At 39.4% G+C, this 25,671-nt stretch overlaps 2 protein-coding genes across 5 annotated transcripts in view; both read left to right on the top strand.

The window, feature by feature from the left end:
* Window positions 1–1,006: 1,006 nt before the first annotated feature.
* si:ch73-193i2.2 (transient receptor potential cation channel subfamily A member 1) lies at window positions 1,007–14,723 on the top strand. 3 transcript variants are annotated; one of them, XM_061040872.1, is made up of 19 exons: window positions 1,011–1,293; window positions 2,738–2,870; window positions 2,951–3,108; window positions 5,063–5,149; window positions 5,596–5,746; window positions 6,184–6,345; window positions 6,484–6,593; window positions 6,735–6,840; window positions 7,154–7,182; window positions 8,241–8,332; window positions 8,456–8,570; window positions 8,665–8,835; window positions 9,120–9,190; window positions 9,553–9,720; window positions 10,205–10,323; window positions 11,051–11,255; window positions 12,602–12,809; window positions 12,896–12,954; window positions 14,368–14,723. In XM_061040872.1, exons 1-19 carry the CDS (start codon window positions 1,207–1,209, stop codon window positions 14,594–14,596), a joined length of 2,460 nt encoding a protein of 819 aa, XP_060896855.1. In that variant the 5' UTR covers window positions 1,011–1,206; the 3' UTR covers window positions 14,597–14,723. The 3 variants fall into 3 exon arrangements, with proteins under 3 accessions (XP_060896856.1, XP_060896855.1, XP_060896857.1); XM_061040874.1 differs by lacking the exon at window positions 1,011–1,293 and having other exon boundaries at window positions 2,735–2,870; window positions 2,959–3,108; XM_061040873.1 differs by lacking the exons at window positions 12,602–12,809; window positions 12,896–12,954 and having other exon boundaries at window positions 1,007–1,293.
* Window positions 14,724–14,857: 134 nt separating this feature from the next.
* ubr2 (ubiquitin protein ligase E3 component n-recognin 2) overlaps window positions 14,858–25,671 on the top strand; it is a 33,053-nt gene continuing 22,239 nt past the window's right edge. The window contains exons 1-11 of one of the 2 annotated variants that reach the window (XM_061040870.1): window positions 14,858–15,268; window positions 18,980–19,263; window positions 19,361–19,439; window positions 22,021–22,134; window positions 22,297–22,427; window positions 22,999–23,137; window positions 23,353–23,415; window positions 23,592–23,712; window positions 23,795–23,902; window positions 24,028–24,116; window positions 25,539–25,637. In XM_061040870.1, coding sequence (XP_060896853.1) covers window positions 15,185–15,268; window positions 18,980–19,263; window positions 19,361–19,439; window positions 22,021–22,134; window positions 22,297–22,427; window positions 22,999–23,137; window positions 23,353–23,415; window positions 23,592–23,712; window positions 23,795–23,902; window positions 24,028–24,116; window positions 25,539–25,637 — 1,311 coding nt within the window. In that variant the 5' untranslated portion in view covers window positions 14,858–15,184. The remainder of the gene's footprint in view (window positions 15,269–18,979; window positions 19,264–19,360; window positions 19,440–22,020; window positions 22,135–22,296; window positions 22,428–22,998; window positions 23,138–23,352; window positions 23,416–23,591; window positions 23,713–23,794; window positions 23,903–24,027; window positions 24,117–25,538; window positions 25,638–25,671) is intronic. The other variant, XM_061040871.1, reaches the window with a different exon arrangement.

The following is a 25,671-nucleotide window of genomic DNA, read 5'->3' as shown; positions in this document are numbered from 1 at the left end:
GAATACTTTTCACCTCAAATCAGAGATTCAGATTGTTATAAATAATATCAGCTACTAGTTGAAGAAGTTTTGATAAATGATCCAGCAGCATATGGAGTAGAAAGGAGATTCACCTGCTGTCACATTAAACTAACAGAACCAGACAGATAAAAGGACCCAAAAATACAGGCTGACACAAAGCAGGATACAATAAAAAGGCAGAAAATCCAAAAATATCCAAGAAACAAATCCGAGAGGATCAGGCAAAAGTCAAACACTAGAAAACACTACAACCTGACAGCATTAGGGAAGATACACAGGGATTAGACACATTCAGGGCATAACAAGACACAGCCGCGCATAATCACAATCAGTAAGGCACAAGGCGAGAAAACAAGGAGCAGATCTGAAAGACAGAGAAGGGTACGTTCAAAATAAAACACGAAATGACAATAATACTAAAATAAATAGACAGAAACTAAACATAATCTTAAATAACTTACAGGTTAAATAATGACAGGTTATGTCATAAACACATTAACATGTAAATTGATATAATACAGTATTGTATTTATTCAACTGAAAAGTTAATACTTTTACGATTGGTACTATAGATTATGTCCAGGTGCTAATATTTTTTTTCTTAAATTCTTCACTGGAGCTTTAAAAAAAATCACTGCAACGTTTTTATTTTAGATGTCCCTCTGTTGTAAATATGAAGATATCTATTTTGTGGAACTCACAAGTTCAAAACAAACAAACCAGTTAACCAAAGTGTTTTTTTTTCTTTTACATATTTAAAGTTCTCTAAATAATATGTGTAGGTCAGCTGTTTGTTAAAATTCAGCCCCTCACTGATGGAGGGAAAAAAAACTTAAGTTCTGACAATTTTGTTTAGATTCTTCTAAATGATAGACCTGAACCTGGACCTGAAGCCTCCACCCTCTGATAAGACAAACCATTAACCTTTGAACAGGCCAGCATGCTGATGAATGTCACTGTCAGCGGACTTTATGGTTTTGTTTTGATCACCTACAAAAACCATGAGGTAAAGACTCAGACAGAGCAGCTGGTCATGCTTTCTGAACCACCAGGACTCCAGCAGGATTCAGATTCAGTAGTGCCTGCCTGAACTTCTAGGCCAAGCTAGTTTCAGGAGGAGAAGCTGGTCTATCAGTGTGGGAGTCTGGAGTTCTGACCTGAGGAGCGGACACTCTAAAAGTCAGGATGAAGAGGGGGAACCAGAGTGGACTAACAGGCCTGCAGAATCCTGGATTGGAGCTGGAGATGACTGAGAGCACCAACACAACCCAGGTGAGATCAAACAGCAGTCGGGTCCACATGCAGTGTGAGGGTTTGTTTCAGTCTGCTGGGAGTCCCAGCTTGGTGGAGCTTAACCCGTTAGCACTAGAAAATATTTTTACATGACACACTTTGAGATTGAAAATACATAAAGACAGCAAAGTTAAACAATAAAAAACCACAAATGTTAAGACAAAAACAGTACACTCCATCGTCCTTGTAAAAATAGAAAGATAACAGTGCACTATTGCGATTTTTTGATCCAGCATGAAACCAAAACAACTCGCGCTGCATTGTTGTGTTAGCATGCTAATGCTAGCGATCTTTATTATGCTCGTATCTTCACACTGCATGTAAATTTACCTGAAATGAGCGTGATCTAGAAACACAGTTAAGCAGTGAGTACAGTATGTTATTCTTCTTTTCTCTAGTCCCTCAATTAAACAACTTTTATACACGAGGGGAGGAGTCAGCCGGCCGTCCTGGTGATGTAAACAAACTGAAGATAGGACTCTGAAAACTCTGAAAACATCACAGACAGTGGGACTCGGGTGTTACACCCATTGTAGACAGTCATGACTCACAGAGTTATTTTCAGAGGATATACTTCATTTATATTATATTTAAGTGTGAAAAATCACATATAAAGACTTTAACTGTTTTCCAAATCAAGCTGATGGGTAGTCGTGATAGCAGAATTTGAAATGATGACCTGGACTGAATGACTATATTAAAATCTAATTATATTGATACTTGTTTATGCCATGGCAAAAACATTGTAATTCTTTGCCAAATATTGGGTCATTTCTTATCTTTTATAATCAAAAAAATACATATAAACTCCTGTACCTAAATTGCAAAAATAAGTTGGCAATGTTTTTATACCGAAACATTTATCTTTTCAATTTAGAGAATGTGCATTAGATACTTACAGTTTTTGATGAGTTCATTCCTCTTCTATTCACCTGTTTTAAAAAATAGATTTGGTTTTACTCTTAAGCTTTGGCACTTTTCATATCTATCGTTAAAATAACAAATATTGTATTCTTTTAAAACGTTGAAATCCAAAAAAGTATCGAAACACTTGGGAACCTTATAAAAACTATTACAATCACAATGTTATTGCTGCACTTGTTTTTGCCTTCAGGTTACTGGGTGTACTGTCGTGGATTTTTCTGTTTGATGAATAAAAGATCTCAAGTCAAGCCGTTTGTCTTTGTGTATTTTATTGCAGATAATAGATGATCTTTTGATCTTGTGTTAGTGTTATCTATGAGTTAGCACTCATTGTTCTTTCACTGTAGCGCACCTACATGATGCTCTCGTCCATCTGACGCACAAACATCTGTTGCAAAGCAAGTCAGTGTGACTGAGGTTATGTACGGTCACAAATAAACAGCAGAAGTGAGCACAGTATTTTTCCACTACAGTACTCAGGACTTTGATTTGCCCTCAGGTCTCAGGGAGTCCTCTGGTAGTCGGGTCTCTTCAAAGGTCCAAGTCCAGGATGGCAGAAGCAGTCAGATCTGCAGCTTGGTGGACTTTGTACACCTGCAGCCGCTGGAAGCAGAGAAGAAGAAAACTAGAAGGTGAGACTGAGGCTCTGAGTCCGAGCATATCTTCAAGATCTGAATTTTCTTAAAGTTTCAATGTTGTGATGAACATGCAGGTGTTCAGTTGGAGACACGGTACAGAGGTCTGGCTGAGGACGATGAAGGTGATAAGGAGCAGAGGGATGAAACTGACACAAGTAAAAACCAGCAACTGAATAGAAAACTTCTTAATCACTTCAGACAGCTGGCTGCTTCTAACTACGACACTGACCAGGTAACACAGAGCATCCTTAACCGACCAGGTACAAATATTAGAAAGGGCGTGTACAGACATTTTAATCTGGGGTGGTTTTACTGGGGCACCGACCTATGCAGGGGGAGGGGTATGTGTGCAGGCATAAACATGAATAAATAGCATGTATTTTTCCTGTTTGTATCCACCCCCCCATATCAATCAATTCAATCAATTTTTATTTGTATAGCGTCAACTCATAACAAGTGTTATCTGGAGACACTTTACAAGAAGCAGGTAAAATACCTTACTCTTTGTCTGTTAACATTACAAAAAGTTTTTTAAAAAGTGACTTTAAAATAATAAAATAGCACTTTGACTATCTTTCTATCCATACATTACATCTCCCCCTCCTCTGCTCCTCGCTGCTTCCAGACTGTTAACTTCATTTTAAAAGATCTTAAAAGACCTTACTCATTGTTATGTTACAAAAAGCAGGTAAAAGACCTTACTCATTGTTATGTTACAAAGATCCGGCCTATCCATCATGAGCACTTTAGCAAAGCAGCAAAAGTTACAGTGGTAAGAAAAAACTGCCTTATTAAAAGGCAGAAATCTTCGGCCGGATCCCCGGCTCATGACGAAACAGTCTTCACAGGCCTAGACTGCACCATATCTACTACCACTTCTTACATTGACGCATCATACAGAAGTTATATTACTGCCTATCATGTTTTAACATTAAGAGTTAGAAAACATAGTGGGGGTCAAGTTATGTATGGTTTCACTCAGCTCCTGCCCAAACTTGATAAAAGGCTTGGTTTCACATTAAAGGACGTTCAGGACAACTCATCCTATTTTCTCCATTTATTGAAAGTCACACATTATTTGTAGTTTTCATTGGAGCAATAACTTAAGATTATTAATCAGGTTGATAACCTTCGAAAAAGCACAAAAGAACATGTGTTATCATTAACAATCATCACTCAAATCAACATTTCTTTTCCACTACTCAAATTAATCAGACAGCATTGTCATCATTATTCTTACTGAAAATTAAAATGACTGAAAATTGTAAATTAACTTTCTGTCAGCACAACATAATTTCCTCAAGGTAACAGAAATCATACCAGCAGTGTCTTTCCTTGAATCCTTGAGCTGTTTCTTCTGACTCCTTCACCTCTATGTGTGTGACAGTGAAAGGTCCAAGCAGTTGTTCAGGATTCCCTGATTGTCTGATTGCTTGCTGGTCTCACTCAGAGCTGTTTGCTTCTTCTCCATGTAGACATTTTGTGAGTCACAGAGTTCTCCAGCTCCTTGTCGCCAACAGCTGGACTGGAGTTGGTACTGCATTCTCAACTCACTCCGTTTTGACTGAACACTGGGAATACATATTCTTAGCTTTTTTCTACACCAAATTCTGTACAGATGTCCAACCTCATGGTTTAAAGAACTAACGAAAGAAAATGAATTAAAAACTTAATTGAAATGCAAAGAAAGCTTACATAGTCCAAATAGTTCATTTTAACATAAGTCAACATAACATAAGATAACATAAGCCTCTGAAAAGGCTAATAGCCAATGATAGTTTAGGATTTTGAGGTGGCAGCTGGGGTGGCTAGACAGATTTCAAGGGGGGGCTATGCCACCCCTCTGGACACACCCATAGGAGACTGCCTAGGCTAAAACTTAAAGGTGACACAGACCATTTTCTCAATTATAACCACTGCATAAGTACAAAACAAGGTCTGAAAGAGATGTAAGCGACTTTGTACCCCAAAGTTGTGTTCAATGACAATAACCTTGAAAGGCAAATGTGCAAACTGGGAAGCAAAATTTGACCAATGCTACAAACATTTTGAAGGCAGTGAAAATGTGTGACGTAGATGGTGAGGTGTTGAATTGAAGCAATGTTTTTTAATTGATGAGTCTCAAACATTATATTTTAAAGGTGAGTATAATTGCTCCTCGACACCTTTTGTGTGTTTTTGATTAGGTTGACCTTCAGTTTCTGGATGAAGTGATTTCTGACGGGGCTGATCCAAACAGCTGTGACCGATATGGACAGACCATCATGCACGAGGTCATCATATGACTTTTTCCATTTTTTTTAATTCTACATTTTTTTGTTTGGTTTTGCTTAAGATGTTTACTATAACGGGGTCATGCTACAAAAAATACAGTACAATGAGTCGCAATCCTCACATTGAATTTAAGTGTTTCTTGAGGTGCGCTGGTTAAGCTGAATTGGTAGAGCAGGTGCCCCAGGTACAGACTACAGTATAGCCCTCATCGCACTGGTCTTCAGGTTCAACTCTCGGTCCTGGCCCTGTTTGGAGCACAGCATCCCCCACTCTCATCTCTCTCAAAACTGTTCTATCAAATAAAGGCTATAAGCTCTTAAAACATTTTGTGCCAGCAAGTGCCTTTTAAGAGACAGTCAGATAAAAATAGAATTAACAATTTTTTTTTTTTTACAAATAAAAGTTTAATTGCGCACACAAACACTGCTCTGTTGTTATTTTTCAGATTTCCAGGGCATGGAGTGTGGATGTATTGCGATTCTTCTTAGACCGGGGCGCAGACCTCCTCCGACCAGATCAGTTTGGAGTCACAGCACTTCATGTGGCCTCGGCGCTGGACTATCAGGACATGGTTCAGTTCCTGCTAGACCATAACGGTTAGTGTGAACAGACAGAGTTAAATGAAGGCTTTGGGACTATAGAGAACACAAGGAGACACAAAATGACCAAAATGATTCAGCTGGACCTTTTGCATTTCTCCAAGAGGTTGGCTGCAGGACTATGGGGGGGGGGGGAGGGGCTATTTTACATTCTTGTGCCTAAGGTACAATTCTCGTAATATGTCCCTAAATTATTTTCAACATTGTAATTAATGAAAACCTGAATCCTGAACTTTTCTTTCCAGGCTATATACAAAGTTCAGCTGCCTACATAAACATTGTAATAAAATCAGTGATTGTTTAAAAGCATTGAACAACTAACACTCCTGTACGTTTCTATTTTGGGAAGAATATCGGAAACTGAAATTGTCCAGATTTGTTCTGTTTATTCAAACCTGATCTGATCAAAGGGTTTGTGCATTTGCTGTCCTCAGCTGACCCAGAGGCCCGGACTCTTCTGGACCAGCAGACTCCTCTTCACTATGCTGCCAAGAATGATGCTGCAGGTTCAATCAGACTGCTGCTGCAGGCTGGAGCCTCCATCAGCTGCATCGACTGCAAACACAGAACTCCACTGCAGCTTGCTGCCAACCTTGGTACTACCGTCATCATCAACCATAACAGACATCCCCCCCCCTACTTCTACACTCTTATCACCACTGATATCACCATGACTACACAACTGATATTACCACTTATTCTACCGGATCAATACTAGCTGTGTGTGTTTTCAGAGCGCAGTGAAGCAGCTCGGGTGCTGTTGGAGCTTGGAGCGGAGGCTGGGATGATAGACTCTGACGGACAGCTCTGCATAACTGCTCTGACCAGTCGGATGAGCCCTGTGGTAACAATTACTTAACTACTTACTAATTTACAGGGTTATGATTGGTCCAATAATAAATGAGTATTGACTTACAGTAAAAAGAAGAGAATACAATAGAACAGGGTGTATCTTGTTTGTGAATAATGAGATTGTTGTGTTCAGGCCCTGCTGGCACTCAGCCAGTTCCATGTGAGCGACAGATTAACCAGACAGCAGTTCTACTACCTAAACCTGCTGGAACCAGAAACAACCAAGGCACCCCAACAAGGTAGCACTAACACTAATGCATTCATTTTTCACTGGTCCATGACTCTCCATGGCATCTTTAATGGTCTTTTACAGGTCATTTACTGGTCTTCCACTCACTACCAATTGGTCCAGAAGAAAGATGAGACCAGTATAGTTTTAGTCTTATAGTCATCTGGGAAAATACTGCGATGGCATTGTTGTCTTTCTTACTGTAATTGATGTTAGTATTAAAACTGCTGATACTGATACTGCTTTTTTCCATGTACTGTATGATTGTATACATTTTCACTTTTCTGATATTCTGTCTGACTGACCATCTTTGTGTTTTAAAGAAGCCGTCATCAGTGAGCCAACATCTCCAGTAAGTTTCACAAATTAACTTCAGTTTATTATAGTGTGTGAAGTTAGCTGAGCTGGAAACTATTAATCAATCAATCAATCAATCTGTATTTGTATAGCGCCAATTCATAACACATTTTAACACAGGGGCGGCTGTGGCTCAGTTGGTAGAGTCGTCGCCTCTCAACCGGAAGGTCGAGGGTTCGATCCCCAGCTGAGCAACATATGTGTCCTTGGGCAAGACACTTAACCCTGAATTGGTGTATGAATGGGATTAGTTACCTCTGATGGATGATACTACATAGTGATCACTACCATCAGTAGTCGGAAGACTAGGAAAGCGCTATATAAACTCAAGTCCATTTACCATTTTATCCCAAAACACATTACAAAAGAGAAGTTAAAGACCTTAATTTGTGTTATAGTATTTAAGAATATAAGACCCAACATTAATCCATCATGAGCACTCAGTAACATTTAGTAAAGTTACAGTGGAAAGGAAAAACTGCCTTATCACACTACATTGTCTTGCACCGATTTCAGCTTTCATTGTGCAGGTAAGTGTATGATTTAACGAACTACAGAGCGCAGAAGTGTTAAAATTGTATGGTGGAACTTAAACAGTGTGCAGTTTATAGTAAAGGAAAATATAATGTGCAGTGAGGTAACAGTATAACAAACCAGTAACCAGTGTGCAGTGAATATAGTGCAATGTGTACTCACTTCAGTGTGCACTGAACATTGATCATTGTACTGTGTGCTGTACAGATCAATATGAACATGTGTACAGTGTATAGTGAACAAACCACAGTCTGCAGAGAACATACAGTTAGCAATAAGAGTTTACAGTGAAAATTGTGCAGTGAACAGAGTAAAGTCTGCTGCAATCTGTTTACTGTGAACCATGTTTTATGAACCATGTATAGTGAACAGTTACAAATGACCTGTGTAAAGTTGGAAAGCGAGTTTGTCTTGACCCTTGTATATTGAACAATGTATAGGGCGTAATGAACACTGTATTGTGAGCGGTTAACAGCAAACAGTGTAACTTAAACAAATCTGTTTGGTCCCTGCTCTCAGCTGGAGGTGGTGGTGCACCAGGGGAAACTAGACCTCATCATGCATCCAGTCTTCCTTAAACTGATACAGATCAAATGGAAACTATACGGCAGGTAAAGTCTAATCTGGTTTTGTTTAATTCACTGTAAATCTTCACTGAGTCAACCCTTAGATGATCATATCCCTGCTCTACCTGCCTGTTTGTCTCTACCAACCTGTGTGTGTGTTGGTGCCAGACTGGGGGCTTGGCTTCTCCTTATCCTCAATATCCTATTCAATGTCTCCTGGACGACTGTGGCTATCTCTGTGTCTGTCCACAGAGACTCACCCGATCGCTACACCCTCCCTGAGGTGATGTATCTGTCTGTCCGTCTTACTGTCTTTACCTTGCTGACACTTTTTTTTAACCATCTGTCTGTTCCATTACTTTGTCTGTCCCACTCAGGACTGGTGGCGGGTCTTCTCTGTGGTCCTGGCACTCGTGTTGACTCTGGAGGAGGTGCTAAGGGAGGTGCAGGACATCCTGTGCTCAAGAAAGAGGATGCACCTCTGGCGTCAGTGGGCTGAGCGCCGTCTCCATGATGACCTGCAATGCTCACATCCTATGTGGCCTCAGGTAGGAAATCACAGGTTCAACATGAAGTAAAATCTATTTGTACCAAATATGAATCTACGACCACCATCTGGATTTCAAAGCTTGTAGAATACAAGTGTGTGTGTGTGTGTGTGTGTGTGTGTGTGTGTGTGCGCGTGTGTGCGTGTGTGTGTGTGCGTGTGTGCGTGTGCGTGTGTGTGTGTGTGTGTGTGTGTGCGTGTGTGTGTGTGTGTGTGTGTGTGTGTGTGTGTGTGTGTGTGTGCGTGTGTGTGTGTGTGCGTGTGTGTGTGTGTGTGTGTGGGTAGGACAGAGTTTTCCTCTCAGCTCAGAACCAAAGGATTTACAGAATGAGAGGAAACTACCGTCATGACCTCTGGTATGACCCATATACACACAAACACTTTTTTCTCAAAGGTAACATTTTGAATAGTTGTATATAAAAAAATAAATTCAATGATTACAGTGATAGAGTCAGACTGTCATAACAACAATGCTTTTATTTCACATGAAAAATTCATCAATTATAGTCCTAAGACACATACCAGAACAAAAGAGTTTAGAATGTTCTTCTCAAGGTGTTTCATGATGTAATGAAATTATAAACAAATTAATTATTGTTTTTAATGTTGTTTTTGTTGTTACGTAAGGAGGCCAAATAACTACTGTGTGTGTGTGTGTGTGTGTGTGTGTGTGTGTGTGTGTGTGTGTGTGCGTGCGCGTGTGTGTTGTGTGTGTCAGGAATGTGTTTGATTGGGTGGTGTACTCTCTGCTTACAGTGTCGTTTAGCATCCACATGGTCGACGTGTTTCGACCGTCTGTCACTCTTCATACCCTCAGCCTGCGTCTGTTCTCTGTCAGCATCATATTTCTGTGGCTGCGGCTGATGAAGCATGTCAGAGCCTTTAGGTAGGCAGACACCTGTTTAGTTTCACGGTTACAGACTATTGTTTAACAGTGCTCATGTTCCTTTGGGAGGGATAGTCAGTGGTCAGGTTACGTTGGGATCATCGTCTTTGATACAGATGTTAAAGGGTACTTTTTCTTTCAATTAAATTGCCTCCTCACATCCTCTCTCCTCATGACACCAAACCATTGCCCCTCTGCAACCATATAGAATCTCCCATTCTGTAAAGGCCCCTTACGCAGCTGAGGAGAGAGGGAAAATGCTCAGGGTCACAGATCATGTATCCTACCTTGAGGTCTTTTGACGTGACTCTGATGTGGAAGTGGAGCAGTTAGAGGAAGGAACCAAAACTCAAAACTCTACAACAACCATTCTCTTGATGTACACAGCACATCCCAGGGCTGATCCACTGAAAATACACATGTCATGAATCTATCTATCTATCTATCTATCTATCTATACATTTGTGTGTTTCTGTGTGTGCAGGTTAATGGGTCCATTCATTGTCATGTTGGGAAACATTGTCGGGGATGTGATGTGTTTCCTGTTCCTCTACGCTGAGATCTTCATTCCCTACGCATGCAGCTTCTGGATCATATTTGGAGGTCTGTGTGTGTGGGATCTCCAGTTTTCTTTCTGAAGCTGGTTTGATTGGTTCCTAAATTTGTAAAAATAAAAAAATGGCTGGACACAGACATAGGAAATAAACAGCAAAATGTAACACATAAACTGACCTGAAGTCAAAAGTGTAAAACTAAAATATGCATATAACACCCACAAGAATACAATACTGTACTTTTTCAACTTGTCATCAATCAATCAATCAATTTTTATTTGTATAGCGTCAACTCATAACAAGTGTTATCTCGAGACACTTTACGCTTTGTCTTTTAACATTACAAAAAGCAGGTAAAAGACCTTACTTAATGCTACTTGTGTAATTTTGTCTTTAGCTTAGAGTACTTAACTTGCTATTTGAATTAAACCCTGCTTTTATTTTGAAATAAAGTAAGGACCTTGAGGTAGATCGAAGGTTACGACATTAATTTAATCACAGAGAAAGGAACTCGCTACGGATCAAAAACTAATGGAGAACAGCTCAAAGGAAATGTAAAAAAGTTAAATGTTTAAAGTCATAAGGCTTTGACTTTAGACTCGTCAGCCAGGCTACGGTGCAGCTAAAGGGACAAAATATTTCAGACCTTATTTTAACTGCGAATAACTAATTGATGCTGACAGCCCTAATTTACACATGAAAGCTAGAACTCAACCATTGACAAATTAGCTGCTGTTTAGATTTCTTTCAACCAACTGTCCCTTTTCCCTTTTCAGGCTCCTCATCAGTTCCCAGCATGCAATCTGTCTCAGGCTTGCTGTTTAGTCTATACCGTATCACTCTGGTGGATGAGTACGAGTACACTGCAATGAATGAAGTGGACAACGTCATGGCTCCTCTTCTGTGTGGGACCTTTTTGGCTGCTTCCTCCATTCTCTGTGTGAACATGCTGGTGGCCTTGCTGACTGACACCTTCCAGAGGTCAGAGGTCATATTTGCTCCATCCTCAAAACATATTTCTAAAGGCTGAAACTATAACTGAGCAGAGATACCCATCATTGTTTTCACACTCTGTGACACAAAGTAAAACTGATGATGATGGATTGTAGTCTGACATAAATCAGCAGCACTTTAATTTGGGTAGTTTAAAAAGTCAGTGAAGTGATCTTCAGTTTTATATATGCAGTAACATGATGAACATAATAATAATAAACAGCTAATGTGTGAAGATTACCAATGTGATGACTGTAAAAAGTGTTGCATTGTCCAGTGGTTAAATGACGTATAACTCACAGGCTGAACTGGAAAAAGCTTCATATGCCAATGGGACATGAGTGCACAATGCAGAGATTGGAACTGATCATTAACTGGTCTGCAGAATTTATTTTATTTTATTTTATTTTTTTTACCATTTTTGCCTTTATTTGACAGTACAGGGATTGTAGGGGATGTCATGCAGCAAAGGGACGTGGCTGGATTTGAACCCACTACTGCTGAGACTAGGATTGAAGCCTCTAACCGCTCGGCCATTGTGAACCCTGCAAAAGTTGTTCATATTTTATTAGTTTTTATGCTTTTCCTGTTGTGACTTAACACCTCACCTGGTCTGGAGGAGGTTATAATGAAAACTTCTATTAGATTTGTCTTTAAACCCCTTTGGCTTTAAAGCCCTATCCTTCCACTAATGATTTTCCCTATGATGTTCTCTGTGAGCTTAGAATATCTCAAAGAACAATTTGTTATTGGTTAGCTCTTCTTCAAGTTTTGGAGATCTACAAAAAAGATATACATTTAGAAATTAGGAGGCAATACGAGTGCATCAAGTGATACAAGTTAACATAAATGAATGCATTGCACAATACATTTCTGCAGCATTCGTCTCTTTTTTTATTTGAAGCAGTCATGGCTTTTGGCTGCAATGACTTTTTTTACCCTTAATTTATGTTTGATTTAACTGACTGAAGTAGACAGCCCACAATTGCTCCTTGTTTTGGAAGAAGCATCATATGACCCACAAAACACACCCTTGTATGGGAACACACAGGGCCTGAAGAGGATAGCCTTGGTTGGCAGAGAAACCTTTGATACATTGTCTCTAACTGGGGCTCTAGGTATTTCTTATTACTCAAAGAATCCATGGGTATGTCAAACTTTCTTTGTGGGTCAGCCGGCAACTAATCTCTACTTGACAGCTAATTTGTGATAATAAATGATAATAAAACTGCATTCAGTAAACACAAATGTTTGCATGAGATTAACTGAATGTCTGCTGACAGTGGCAGTGTCTGTGTTTTTGTGCATGTATTTGTTTTTATGCATGCGTATAGGGTGCATGATAACTCGAAGGCAAATGCTGTGATGCAGCAAGCCGCAGTCATCCTGCAGGTAGAGGAGTCCATGCCCTTCCTCCGCCGTTTCTATGACAACCAGTACATCGCGAACCACTGTGCACCACTGGCCGAGGCCTACGACGATGAATTTACAACAAACCCCCATTACCATGATGAGATGGGCCACATCACAGCCCAGATTAAAGTATGTAAGATAAAATAATTAATTTTGTTTTAAAGATGAAGTTGAGGAATTAGGAGGACTGTAATTGTGTGTTTTGTGTCCTGTAGAATACACTGGATCAGTTTCTTGATCTGCAGAAAGACAAGGACCCAGTAGGAGGCCCTGGGTGAGAATCACTCACACAAATCTATCAACAGATGTGGTGACCAAATTTACAAGGATAACACAAAAGAAAATCAAACCATGGTCTATCATAGTTTACAGCTAATCAAAACACAGTTTACTGTGTTCACGTACATGAACTGAGTGAACCCATCTGTAAAGAAAAAACCTGATGCATCATTTAAAGGTCACATATTATCCCATTTTTCAAAATGTTTAAATTAGACTCAGACCTCCCCTAAACATATCTGTGAAGTTTCTCACAAAAATCGACTCCTGTATTTCATCTTGCCTATAAACCCCTCTATTTCCGCCTTGCTCAGAACAGACTGTTTCTGTGTCTGTAGCTTTAAATGCAAATGAGCTGTGTCTGACCACGCCCCCTCTTTGGAAGGGGATGTCGCTAAGGCTTACTTGCACCATGCCCTATTGTTTACAGTGAGAAGGCAGACTCAGAGGGCAGAACAAACACCTAGCTGTGGGAGTGTAACACACCTGTGGGAGAGGTTACTGCCCTTTGTGATGTCATGAAGGGAAAATCTCAAAACAGCCTGTTTGAGCACTCATTTTCTGAAAAGTGGAGCAGGCAGAAGATTGGAGATAATGGATTTCTCTTTTATTTGGGGGGGTTTTAGATAGGCTAGGTACACATATACAGTAAGTGTTAGAAACGCATGGTAACGTGTATTTTGCATAATATGTGACCTTTGAGTTTCGCAACTTATCAGTGATATATTCTTCTGATGGTACTCTTCGAAAAAAAAACCTATTGGTCAGAATATCTATAGTAAATAACAGACTAGACAGTGTACAATGTAAAACAAGCAAGTAAGTATACAAGTACATTTACTCAAGAACTGTACTTAGAACTAGAATTAGGAATTGCTTTTACTCATGTGAGTCTTGAGTGTACTTTTTTCTGCATTACATTTTACTAGACACTTTTGATTTTTATAAATAATATGCAATATATTATTGTTATACTTGCTGATAAATGATTATACAAATTTACAGATTAAACCAAGCACATTAATGCATTACTAATATGAATAATATTGTATAAATATATATATATATATACATATATGTACTTCCACAAAAGCGTCCATCGATACTGACTCATTACGTTTCAGGTCTTTTTGTAATTTGTTCCAAGTAAAGGGAAAACCAAACTATTAACAAGTACTGTTTATTTCAATCCTAATTGATGTTCTTGCAGTGTGCGACAAAAATACATACATCATTTATTGTATTCCCCCCAAATACTCACTCAAAATGACTATCGCTAAAAATAGTCCCCAACAAATGTACTATTTCCTTCTATTTTTTAAATGAAAACTGAGTAAGCAGCTCTGATTGCAAACAACAGACTGTTCCTTTAAAATCAAATTGACCAAATGTTTTTTTTAACCGGCAGCAGCAATGTCCAGAAAGACCAGAACCTGGACCAGAACCTAGACAATCAGGAGCTGGGGGACCATAACCTACATAACCAGGAGCTTGAAGACAAGAACCGACACAAAAAAGAACCACAGGAACAGGACCTGCACAACCAGGAGCTTCAGGCTATAAAAGAAGAACTAAAGCAGCTCCGGACTCTGGTCCAGCAGCTGGTTCAGACCAGGTCTGACTGTCAAAGGTTCTGAATCTGAGGAGATAAACCTAACTGATCTGTCCAGATCATCCAGGACCAGACTAGAACACAATAAGAAAGCAGTCCTCCTCGGATTTTATATAATAATTGAATAAAAAGGAGTGAATTTGTAAAAGTGATCTCAGAGGTTTGAACATGAATTGAGTTTTAGTCTTGTATGATGATCAGATTACATTTTTTATGTTTACAATACAATGCATATTCCTTTTACTTTGACATGTAGGCTAACTATAAAAGAATACAATTGAGTGAAAAAAACGGATTTAACATGTGATGACAACTTTAATGCAACTGCTAAATTTAAAGATAAAAATGTTTGATGTATTTTAAAGCTGTCTTCTCATAGTGAAGTAGGCTATACTGCTGATAAATGGTGAATGGCAGCCATTTCCACAATATAAGACCACAAAAGTGACTCACCAACAAAAATACACCCATACAGGCTTCAGTACTGTTTGAGCTGTAACCATAGACTGTAGAACTGTAATATCTAGCCCCGCCCCCTCAGCTGTTGATGATTTCCGGATCCGGGTTGTTCTTTTTTCCCCGTTGAAGCCACAGAGCAGCAGAGGGAGGAAAGATGGCGGCGGCCCAGTCCGACAGAGATCTTCCATCCGCTTTATGTGCTGAATTCCTGAATTTCTCCGCCAAAGACACCGCGTCGGTAAGCGGCACCCCGAATTTAAAGCCCAGTTGACCCTCACCTGAGCTGTCACTGTGTCACATTTAGCTGTTTCATTAGCTGAACGACACATTTAGTATTTCAACTGCCTGCGCCTCGGCTTGTTTTTCAGCCTAGCTACTGTAATGCTAATGCTAATGCTAGCTTCGCTGCTCGCCTCGGAGTGATCTTTAAAACATCTGGAAGGTGTCAAAAACAGCTGTCAGTTACCCCAAGCTCACTGCCAAAACACCGACTGTCGATCTTATGCCAACAATTGTGTTTGGCACCTTGTACAATGTTTATTTTAAATTACAACAGCCTCTAAACAGCCTCGTAATGTACAAACCTCCGCACTGGCGTTAAAGTAATCCGGGGGCACAGGATCAGATAACAGCCATTCTCTAATTTCTAACTTTGTTGATCCAACATTGGGCTTTGACAGCAATCAAAATAGATCAGGATCATTGACAGGACAGTAAATGAACCTGGACCAAATCACACGCAAAGACGTGACGGTGTGTTTGAGTTTATTGAGTTCAAGTCTCAATTCACAGCACAATTTACACCTGACAATATCTTCATTTGATTTTGTAAAACATATGTTATGACATACAATAAACCTGAGAAGTGACTGTAAAGGTAAACCAGGGTTTGGACAGTTAAATGTTGCTGCTTTAATCGAAGGTAATCCTGAGTGTGACACAGAACTACAGACAGATGTAGGAGCCTGAGTGAGAACACGTTTTAGTTTAATTTGACCTAATAATAGCAATCATTAAACATAATCGTATTTCAGGCTTTTCAATTACATGCATGTCATAATGAATTGGACCCTGGTATTTAATATGCTCATGTAAAGGGATGAAGGAGAATGTGTTATTGATGTTGAGTTATAAAATATAAAACGATATAAAACCCCCCTTACCCTTCTTTCAGAGGGAGAGTTTCCATGACAGTCTTAAGAAAAGGATTACAAAACCTAAAGCCTGCCTGGTCTGAGTAACTTGTATTATGACGTTGGATTTCAACTTTCTATGTTAAACTGAAGCTTTCTGTTTTGCTCTGTATGAAACTCTCTTTAAAGGCCTGTTTGACATGTCATGTTTCTTCGAAGTGAAATGTGAAAGTTGTGGGTGGCCTACTTCAGTTAGCCTTCTACAATGAACAGCAAAAATTGACAAATTATTGTGGAAAAAAGCCAAAGTATTGCAACAAATAGGACAAGAGAGGGTCAGGGATTTAGCGTTGTTTAAGATTGGAAATGGATAAGCTTTGATTTATTTATCATACAATATAGGGCAGCTCAATTTAAGCAAAAATCATTATCTTCATAATTTTGATTGGTATGGAGATTATGATTTAACACAATTACTCGTAGATTTTACAACATCTGGATTACATGCATTTATCAAACTTAAACACTTGTTTAATGCTTTAAAGGTTTTATATGCGATTTTTTGATCCAGCAGATGTCGCCCTTGAGCACCAGCATGAAACCAAAACAACTTGCGCTGCATTGTTGTGTTAGCATGCTAATGCTAGCGATCTTTATTATGCTCGTATCTTCACACTGCATGTAAATTTACCTGAAATGAGCGTGATCTAGAAACACAGTTAAGCAGTGAGTACAGTATGTTATTCTTCTTTTCTCTAGTCCCTCAATTAAACAACTTTTATACACGAGGGGAGGAGTCAGCCGGCCGTCCTGCCGATGTAAACAAACTGAAGATAGGACTCTGAAAACTCTGAAAACATCACAGACAGTGGGACTCTGGTGTTACACCCATTGTAGACAGTCATGACTCACAGAGTTATTTTCAGAGGATATACTTGATCTCTATTACATTTAAGTGTGAAAAATCATATATTAAGCCTTTAACATTCTGAACACTTTGAAAAATAATTGAAAATAAATAAGTGAAAAAATCTAAATTTACAATAATAATAATATGAAATAAAAAATAATTAAGAATGTTTTTGAGGAAATGTTGATGTTTTATTGTGGCCAAGATATAAAATCAAACGCTGAAACATTTACCACACATGACAAAACCTTTCAACAAAATGAGCACAACACATGCGGCACAGTAATCGAAATTGGAAAAACAAACTCAGTTGCCCAGCCCTATAACGCATTCTCAGTGCCTCCTGTTTACTAGCAAACTGCAAATTGTAGAGCTCTCAAACTTTAAATAATATTCATGATTCAATATTTTTGACAACAACTGCATTTAGCCCTGACAAAGTTCCTTCATGAAGAATGCATAGGAATCCCTGTAGCATTTGTGCAAATCAAAGTGTAATTGATTAATTGTATCAGATCAGGACCCAGCATCAAACATAATCTACTGTGGTCTGTAGCTGCTGTTCCTTTATTGTTCTTTTGGTGTACTAATGATCTTGTACTGATGCTGCAGGTCGTCCTCAGATCAGATCTGTGATCTCAGGGTCAGGATTAATAATCAGGGTTTGACGCTGTGGAAGGGTTAGCTAGATGTTAGCCTGTTGTCACCGTGATGAGGGCACGTAGTAGCTGGGTGCTATCCTGATAATAGCTTGATATAGGTTTTTTATTAGTTAGGTGTTCCCCTGAGTCTAACTTTGCTTAAGCTCAGTATACGCTGGATAGTAGCTTGATGTTAGCCTTATATATCTAGATAGTTGTTAGCTCAGGGAGAGATTAGGCCAGTGTGTCACTGAGCCTCAGCAGGTAACACTAAGTGACTGTGACAGATAGCGGATTAACCTACTGCGGATCACTGACTGCTGCTTCACTAAAGGAAAGGGGCACTGCAGCAAATGATTAGACAGTCCAAGTACTACAGAACATTAGTTATAGTTTCCTCAAAATAGCTCTTAATTTGGAACTGTTAGTCCTGATTGTAGTGTGTTTAAGATTCATCGTTAGACGAAGCTACATGTCACGGCAAAGCTATACCTAACAACTGTAATTGGTCAGATTGCTGGCATCACACGAAAACTACTAAGAACACTGTGCTTCATGCTAGTACATACAACCTGCTACTGTCTGTTGACTTTCACATGAAGTTAAAACCTGAATAGTGATTGCAAGTCCCTGTAGCCATATGCTTATTGTGTAAGCTCCTCCAAATAGAATCAAGTCATATGGTGTCATTTTTTTCTTCAAATCAAAAAACAGAATATTCACAGCTTACATGATACTGTTGAAATCAAAAAGGTTAAGTTGATTCACAAGACGGCTTATGTATTGAGTGACATACAAGTGGAAACCAAATACAAATATCACTGTATACATTAAATCGAATCCTTGTCTTTAAAGATCGGGAAACTTAGTCTAGCCTCTTTTGCATATGAACACCTAATGTTTTCTAGAACATTTCAGGACCAACAGTAAGGAGTGAAACTCCATGTCTTCATCAACTAGCTCACAAAATGTTGAATACAATTATCTGTTGCACCCACACATCGGTGTCACCCTGACTTCACACAGACCCTCCACTTAGGGACTGGCTAGAAAAAGTCTGACAAGCAGATTCAGCTGTTTGTGTTCACACATGCATTCCACAATATTGGTAAATTTTTATGAGCAAAGAGCACCTGTGAAGAGATTTCAATTCTGATTACTTTTGTAACTATAATCACAAGAGATTTTCCATTGTACATTGTGATATTAGGTCATTTATGTACTGCTCTCTCCACGTCCCTCATCTTCCTCTGCCTCCTTCTCAGCGGTGGCTGGTGGCGACAGATCTGCAGCAGGAGGTGTACCGTCATCTAGCGTTGTATGTACCCAGAATCTTTTGCCTGGGCCCAAGCCGGGGCAGCAGCAGGGAGGAGCAGAGGGAAGAACAGAGGGAGGAACTGGCTTGTCAGCTACTCCTCCTAGCTCCCCTGGAATGGCTCCTGTTGGGGGAGGATCCGGCTTCTGGCCTGGCCCTCCTGCAGGAGAAGAACCTGCCATCACCACTGTGTGGACATGTGTTCAAAGTGGGGGAACCCACCTACTCTTGCAGGTAAGCCAAACCCACACAAAACACACACATAGAACAAAAACAACAACAACACAGATCTGGTATTTATTACAATGTGTGTTTGTTTGTGTGTGTTTAGAGAGTGTGCAGCAGACCCTACCTGTGTTCTGTGCATGCAATGTTTCCTGGGCAGCGTTCACAAAGAGCATCGGTACAGGGTAAGTTCACACAAACACACACAGCAGCTAGTTGATGTGACACTGTAGAATCCTAAATAGTTTCAGGTTCACACAGACTGCACACAGGAACCCCAAGTGTTTACCTGATGCTTTGACACAAACAGAACTAAAACAAAGAAAATACAATTGGTTTTAGTCAATATTGAATGATACTGTATTTATTTTAGTACTTAAGATGCAAAGACTTATTCCAGTAGTTCATTTGGTCTTAAAACTCTGACCAGAAGATGGTATGTGTTCTAATCTATTTTCAGGTATTTGTATAATGTTCAATGATACAATGTAAGCTTAGAAAGGACACATTAAGAACATAACACAAATAACAGTGGCCCATGAAACTGCCACAGACATAAACAACATGTTTCATACTTCACCCTATACATATACAAAATAAAAATGAATTATATTATGAATTAACTTCCACCCATGTTTAATATGAGCCCAGGTTTATTTATTTGCCGATACCAAAAGGGCTGGGGCTTGGAAGTAGAGTGAGTTGTCCCTTATCTAATCAGAAGGTTCATGTTGAAGAGTCCCTGAGAAAGACAGTGAACCTCTGTTTGTTCCCACAGGCATAGTCAATGTTTGTGCATCAAATGGGATTAGATTTGATCCTGAAAAGAAACCTGGCACTTTGCAGAGCCCAGAAGTCTAGAAGTATGCTCTGTAATTGCAGTCCAATAAATCATTTGCGGTTAAGTATTTTTTAATCTTATGAGGCAGCCATGGCTCAGTGGTAAAGCTGTTCCTCTTTCAACTGGAATATCAGGGGTTCGATAGTGCTGTACAAGTTCAGTCCATTTTGCATCTACCTTTGCACACAGAGTCACAGAGTACACAGAGTTTATTTTGTCAGAAATTGCCCCATGTGTAAAAAGAAATACAATCTCATGTTGTGTCAATCCATTTTTTTGGGACAGGTTTGATTTCCTGTGTTTTTTCACAGTTTTGTGTGTATGTGTCCCTACTTCATGAACCATTGCTCCGCAGAAATCGTTGGTAGAACCACAAATCCTCTCAGTGCTTGATGTCTTCATGTTGTCTCGTATTTCCAATTTGGCAATGATTACAAAAATAAATGCATCAGACTCTGTGTGTAAGGTTTTTTTTTTATCAGAAAAACAGACTAAGTGTGCAAAGACATTAAGTCATAACATGGATGAGGTTAAACCAGATACCTGTAAGGTCCTCAGCAGTTTGTAACGGTGCAGGTCAAAGGACAAAGGACAATCTGTCAGCTGCTGAGTCTGAGACACTTAACCTGAGAGCCTGTCTGCTGCATGTGACGCTCAAACACATACACATTCGTGAAAAAGTCATCCAGATCATCAGCCTTTTCCAACGCTAGCTTGCAGGAATCAGGATATTTATATAAATATATTAGGGGAGTGCAGAGACGTCATTATCTGTATTTTTCAACTAAAAAGTTATCCATCTGTATTCAGATATAACTGGAAAGTGTGTGTGTGTGGCTTTTACCAGAAATGTTTTTTTTAGCTTTCTTGCAACAATAAGGCTATCATAAAGGATGAGAACAGACATAAATTTCAATTGCCAGTGCCTGCCTACAGTAGTTTCTGTCTTTGCCTCTATCCTACTCAATGGCTACGCATGTACTCAGAACTGGCCTTTTTTAAATGGAGGATATTAGTATGGTTAAAAACTAAACGCTCTAAGCGTAAAGGAAGAATATGCAATTTTTTGATCCAGCATGCTTGAGCACCAGCATGAAACCATAACAACTCGTGCTGCATTGTTGTGTTAGCATGCTAATGCTAGCAATCTTTATAATGCTTGTATCTTCACACTGCATTTATATTTACACGAAATGACCGTGATCTAAATACGCTTACATGACATTAAATTAAGCAGTGAGTACAGTATGTTATTCTTCTTTTCTCTAGTCCCTCAGTTAAACAACGGCCGGCCGGCCCAACGATGTAAACAAAGTGTAGCTACGGCTAGGAAAGCTGGGAAAGCATCACAGACAGTGGGACTCAGGTGTCACACTCATTGTAGACAGTCATGACTCACAGAGTTATTTTCAGAGGATATACTTCCTCAATACGAGACAGTGAGAGATGGCTACGGCGCATGTGTTCAGCCTGCGAGTACAGAGATAAAATTACTTTCATAATGTGGACTATTCATTATGTGGACTAAATGAAACTATTTCAGACTTGGGGCTTTTAAAAATGGAGGATATTAATACATCTTGATAAAACGACAGTTTCTTAGCTTTATTTTGCTGTACGTTCTGGAGGTTTGACTGAAAAGAAGCTACAGCCTCAGTGAATGAATGTAGCGGGGGAGGGCAGACTGGAGCTGCAATGACTCAGGCAGCGCATGCTGCGTCATTGAAGTGTATACATAAAAAAAATAAAATGTTTTTAATTCGAGCGTATATGGATATAAATGATATCCGTATCCATCTCGTATACATACATAAGGTCACATTGACATACAGACATGCATACAGTCAGTGTATCTGAGTGTGTTCTAGGGGTCCAAAACACAAGGTATCAGTTCCAGTGGTTATATGTAACTGTGTGTTTTACAGATGACAACGTCAGGAGGTGGAGGTTTCTGTGACTGTGGAGATGCTGAGGCCTGGAAGAAAGGTCCTTACTGCAGCAAACACACACCCACAGAAAGCAGCATGCACTCACAGGAGGTGAGACGCATCCCTCTAAATACCTGTGTCTCTCTTTACCTTTGTCTATCTCTTCCCGTCTCTGTGTCTCTTTCTGTCAATTTTCTCTGCCTGTCTATTTCAGGAGTTGTCTCTCTTCACTTGTTTTTAGTGTAATCATTGTTTTGCTGTTTGCCCCTTCAGGATCCTGTAGCTCAGTTACCTGCTGACATGGTTGCCCGTAGCTACAGCATCTTCTCTATCATCCTGAAGTACGCTGTGGACATGTTGACCTGGGAACAGGAGGGCCAGCTACCTGATGGACTCGCGCCACCGTACGCATGCATACTTTTTACACACACACACACACACACACACACACACACACACACACACACACACACACACACACACACACACACACACACACACACACACACACACTCACGCACACACAAAATAAAAAAGTATCCTTGAAATTGGCCTAGTTGGTTGTCACAAAAAAACTTCAAACCTTTACAGCTTTATCTATTAAATTGTCCTTGTCTTCAGTCAGTGAAGCTGTGAGAATAAGAACAGAATGTCAATAGCATTAACTAAATGCAGCTGTTATAGTAGCTGTTGACCTCTCATTCATGAGCACTGATCTTTAAAGGGGCTTGCTAAGTCTTTTTTGACTCCAGTGCTAATGAAGAAGAGTACACACTTTCACAATGCTTGTTAAATAAAAGACTCATTTATTACAACACATTATGTGATCATATTTTCAAATATCCCCTACCTTATTACCTAATTGTCCCTCATTATCCTTTGCCAATCATATGCATGCAATAAACTGACTTTTACTGAAATGTAACTTCCAATGTTGGTGTGTGTGAGCATGTGCATATGTCCATGTCTTTTCAGGGAGAAAGAAGACACTTTCTACTGCATGTTGTTTAATGATGAAGTCCACACGTATGAACAAGTGATCTACACTCTGCAGAAAGCTGTCAACTGCAGCCAGAAAGAAGCCGTCAGCTTTGCCACCACTGTGGACCGCGATGTCAGTACTCTCCTCACTAATATGTTGTTCAAATAAAAAATATTTGGCCAGTCTTGAATGTCATACAAGACTCAGTGTATATGTATTCAACACATTCATGATTATAAACAATATATATAGTTTTCACTATCATATCATAGAAATCACACTTACTATACTTCTTAGTTATTATATTCCCATAACTTAAATGACTTTCTGTCTTTGTTTGTCTGCAGGGCAGAAAGTCGGTTCGATATGGAGATTTCCAGTTCTGTGAGCAGGCCAAGTCTGTTATAGTGGTGAGTTAATACCTCCTTATTAACTTAAGAATTACTTGATATAAATGCTTACCGTATATTCAAACAATATCTCACTGTAAATATGTACATTTTTATTTTGGGAATTCTTTGTGAGAGTAATCAATTTAAACGTATTCATCTCATCTGTGTGCCCCCTCACATTCTGTCTCCTACAGAGGAACACCAGTCGTCAGTCGAAACCTCTCAGGGTTCAGGTTATGCACTCATCCGTTGTTGCTCATCAGTGTTTTGCTCTGAAGGCTCTTTGCTGGTTGGGACAGGTCATCCAGTACTCTGGTATGTCTATATTCTTTGCCCACAATCCATCTGTGAGTGTGGGTCATGTCTGCAGGCTGACAGTTTAACTGTTGTGCTTCAGATGGTCTGAGAAGGATCCTGTGTCAGGTTGGCCTGCAGAGAGGTCCAGAAGGAGAAAACTCCTCTCTGGTTGACCAGCTGATGCTCAATGACTCCAAGATGTGGAAAGGTACCAACACTTACTTAACTTATTTATTTATATATGTAGCGCTTTAAATACTCTTTAAAACATGAGATATTTCACCTCTATAACCTCCCTCTCCTCTCTCTCTCTGTCCCTGTCCATCTCTGTAGGAGCAAGGAACATCTACCACCAATTGCTGATGAACAGCCTCCTCATGGACCTCAAGTACAAGAAGATCTTTGCCATCCAGTTCGCCAAGGTAACACATCTTATACTAATATAACGTATCTAATGAACTGTTATCTATTTACCTGACCAACACAGATGATCATTACATTTGATCACAATGCTCGACCACTACACATGATCAATTCTACTGTATTCTCTGTATGTTAAATTAGTGTTTATTGTTCCTTAATCATAAAGCTAATCTGACCAGCTGCTTTCAAAGTTCAAAATTATCTTACCTCAAAGGTTGTTTGGCTTTTGATTACTTTAGATGAGCTGCTTCTGCAGAGTTGTGAGAAAGATGGTGTGATTTGATTAAAAGCTACGTGATATGTTCTGCATTGTACCACTTATTCGTCCATACCCACACGTCCCATAATTTTCAATTGTTTGAGTTTGGAACATTGTTAATTGATCCACCTGTGGTGGTTTTTAAGAATCCACGGTTGTGTTCAGTTTACATGTGTGAAACTCTACATTATCATTACATAAATCAGAATCACCCGTTCACCACATGGACCTGCACTAACTCACTCACAATCATCAGTATTCACAAAGCTTTACAGGAAAACATGAAAACACAATTTAGAAGAAAATATAATCATTGGATTCCACGGATTGAGGTTCTCATACTCTGGGTTACATGTTGATGTGAAAGCTCCTGGTTTTGCCTGCTTCTGTTTGTGCTTGACTGAGTGAGACTCCTCAGGTGTGACCTGTTTTTCTTAGACTGGAATTATTGAGATTAGCCTTCAATCCCTGTGAGCAGCAAAATGTGACTGGAGTAGCTTTCAAACACAAAAACATTTATTTCAGTTAAGAAACAAATGCAGTAAATAATCCAGGGATCAGACTTTGTAGTTTTTAAATCTTATTATCACAAGATAACTCTGAAGGGGGCACTAGACGATCAACAGAACAGGAAAGGAGGACAAAAGCTCCTGTAAGGACTTTTTTGTTCCTGCTGACAGAGAGATACTTAATATTTATTTTCTGATATTGTATTTAAATGCATAAGTAAAATAATCTCATGATAAGAAAAATTTAAATAAAGGCTTTTTGGCCGGGAAATGTAAATTGCCTCAGTGATGACGGGCATTTACAAAATCTGAAATGATCTTTCTGTGAAAGGTTTCTAATATATATGTCATATAGAGGCATCAGTATAAATTTCAGTCTGTCTTCCAACCAGCTAAATACTCCTCACTGGGGGTAAGCTTATTCTCTTTTTCAGGCGTCTGTTTATTATTTACCTTTTTATATTTATTTCTCCAGAACTCCTAAAAATTATTCAGTTAAATCACAAAAAACGTGAGCAGTCATTAAAAACTGGTGAGGCGCTGCCAATAGAAGTTGGATCGTTTAAACAATCAAAAAGATAAAAATCAAACAAATAGCAGCCAATCAGCAGAGACCTCTGACCCAGAGGTGAAATGTCGTCCCCCCCCTCTAGAACTACAGACGCCTCCAGACAGATTTTATGGAGGATGACCACGAGCGAGTGGTGTCAGTGACCTCTTTATCTGTTCAACTCTTCACCGTCCCAACCATGGTGAGTACAACTCCTCTCCTCCCCACCTCCACAC

Source organism: Labrus mixtus, chromosome 6 (assembly GCF_963584025.1).
Source record: "Labrus mixtus chromosome 6, fLabMix1.1, whole genome shotgun sequence".
NCBI classification, from domain to species: Eukaryota; Metazoa; Chordata; class Actinopteri; order Labriformes; family Labridae; genus Labrus; species Labrus mixtus.
This window is presented reverse-complemented; position numbering and strand designations above follow the sequence as displayed.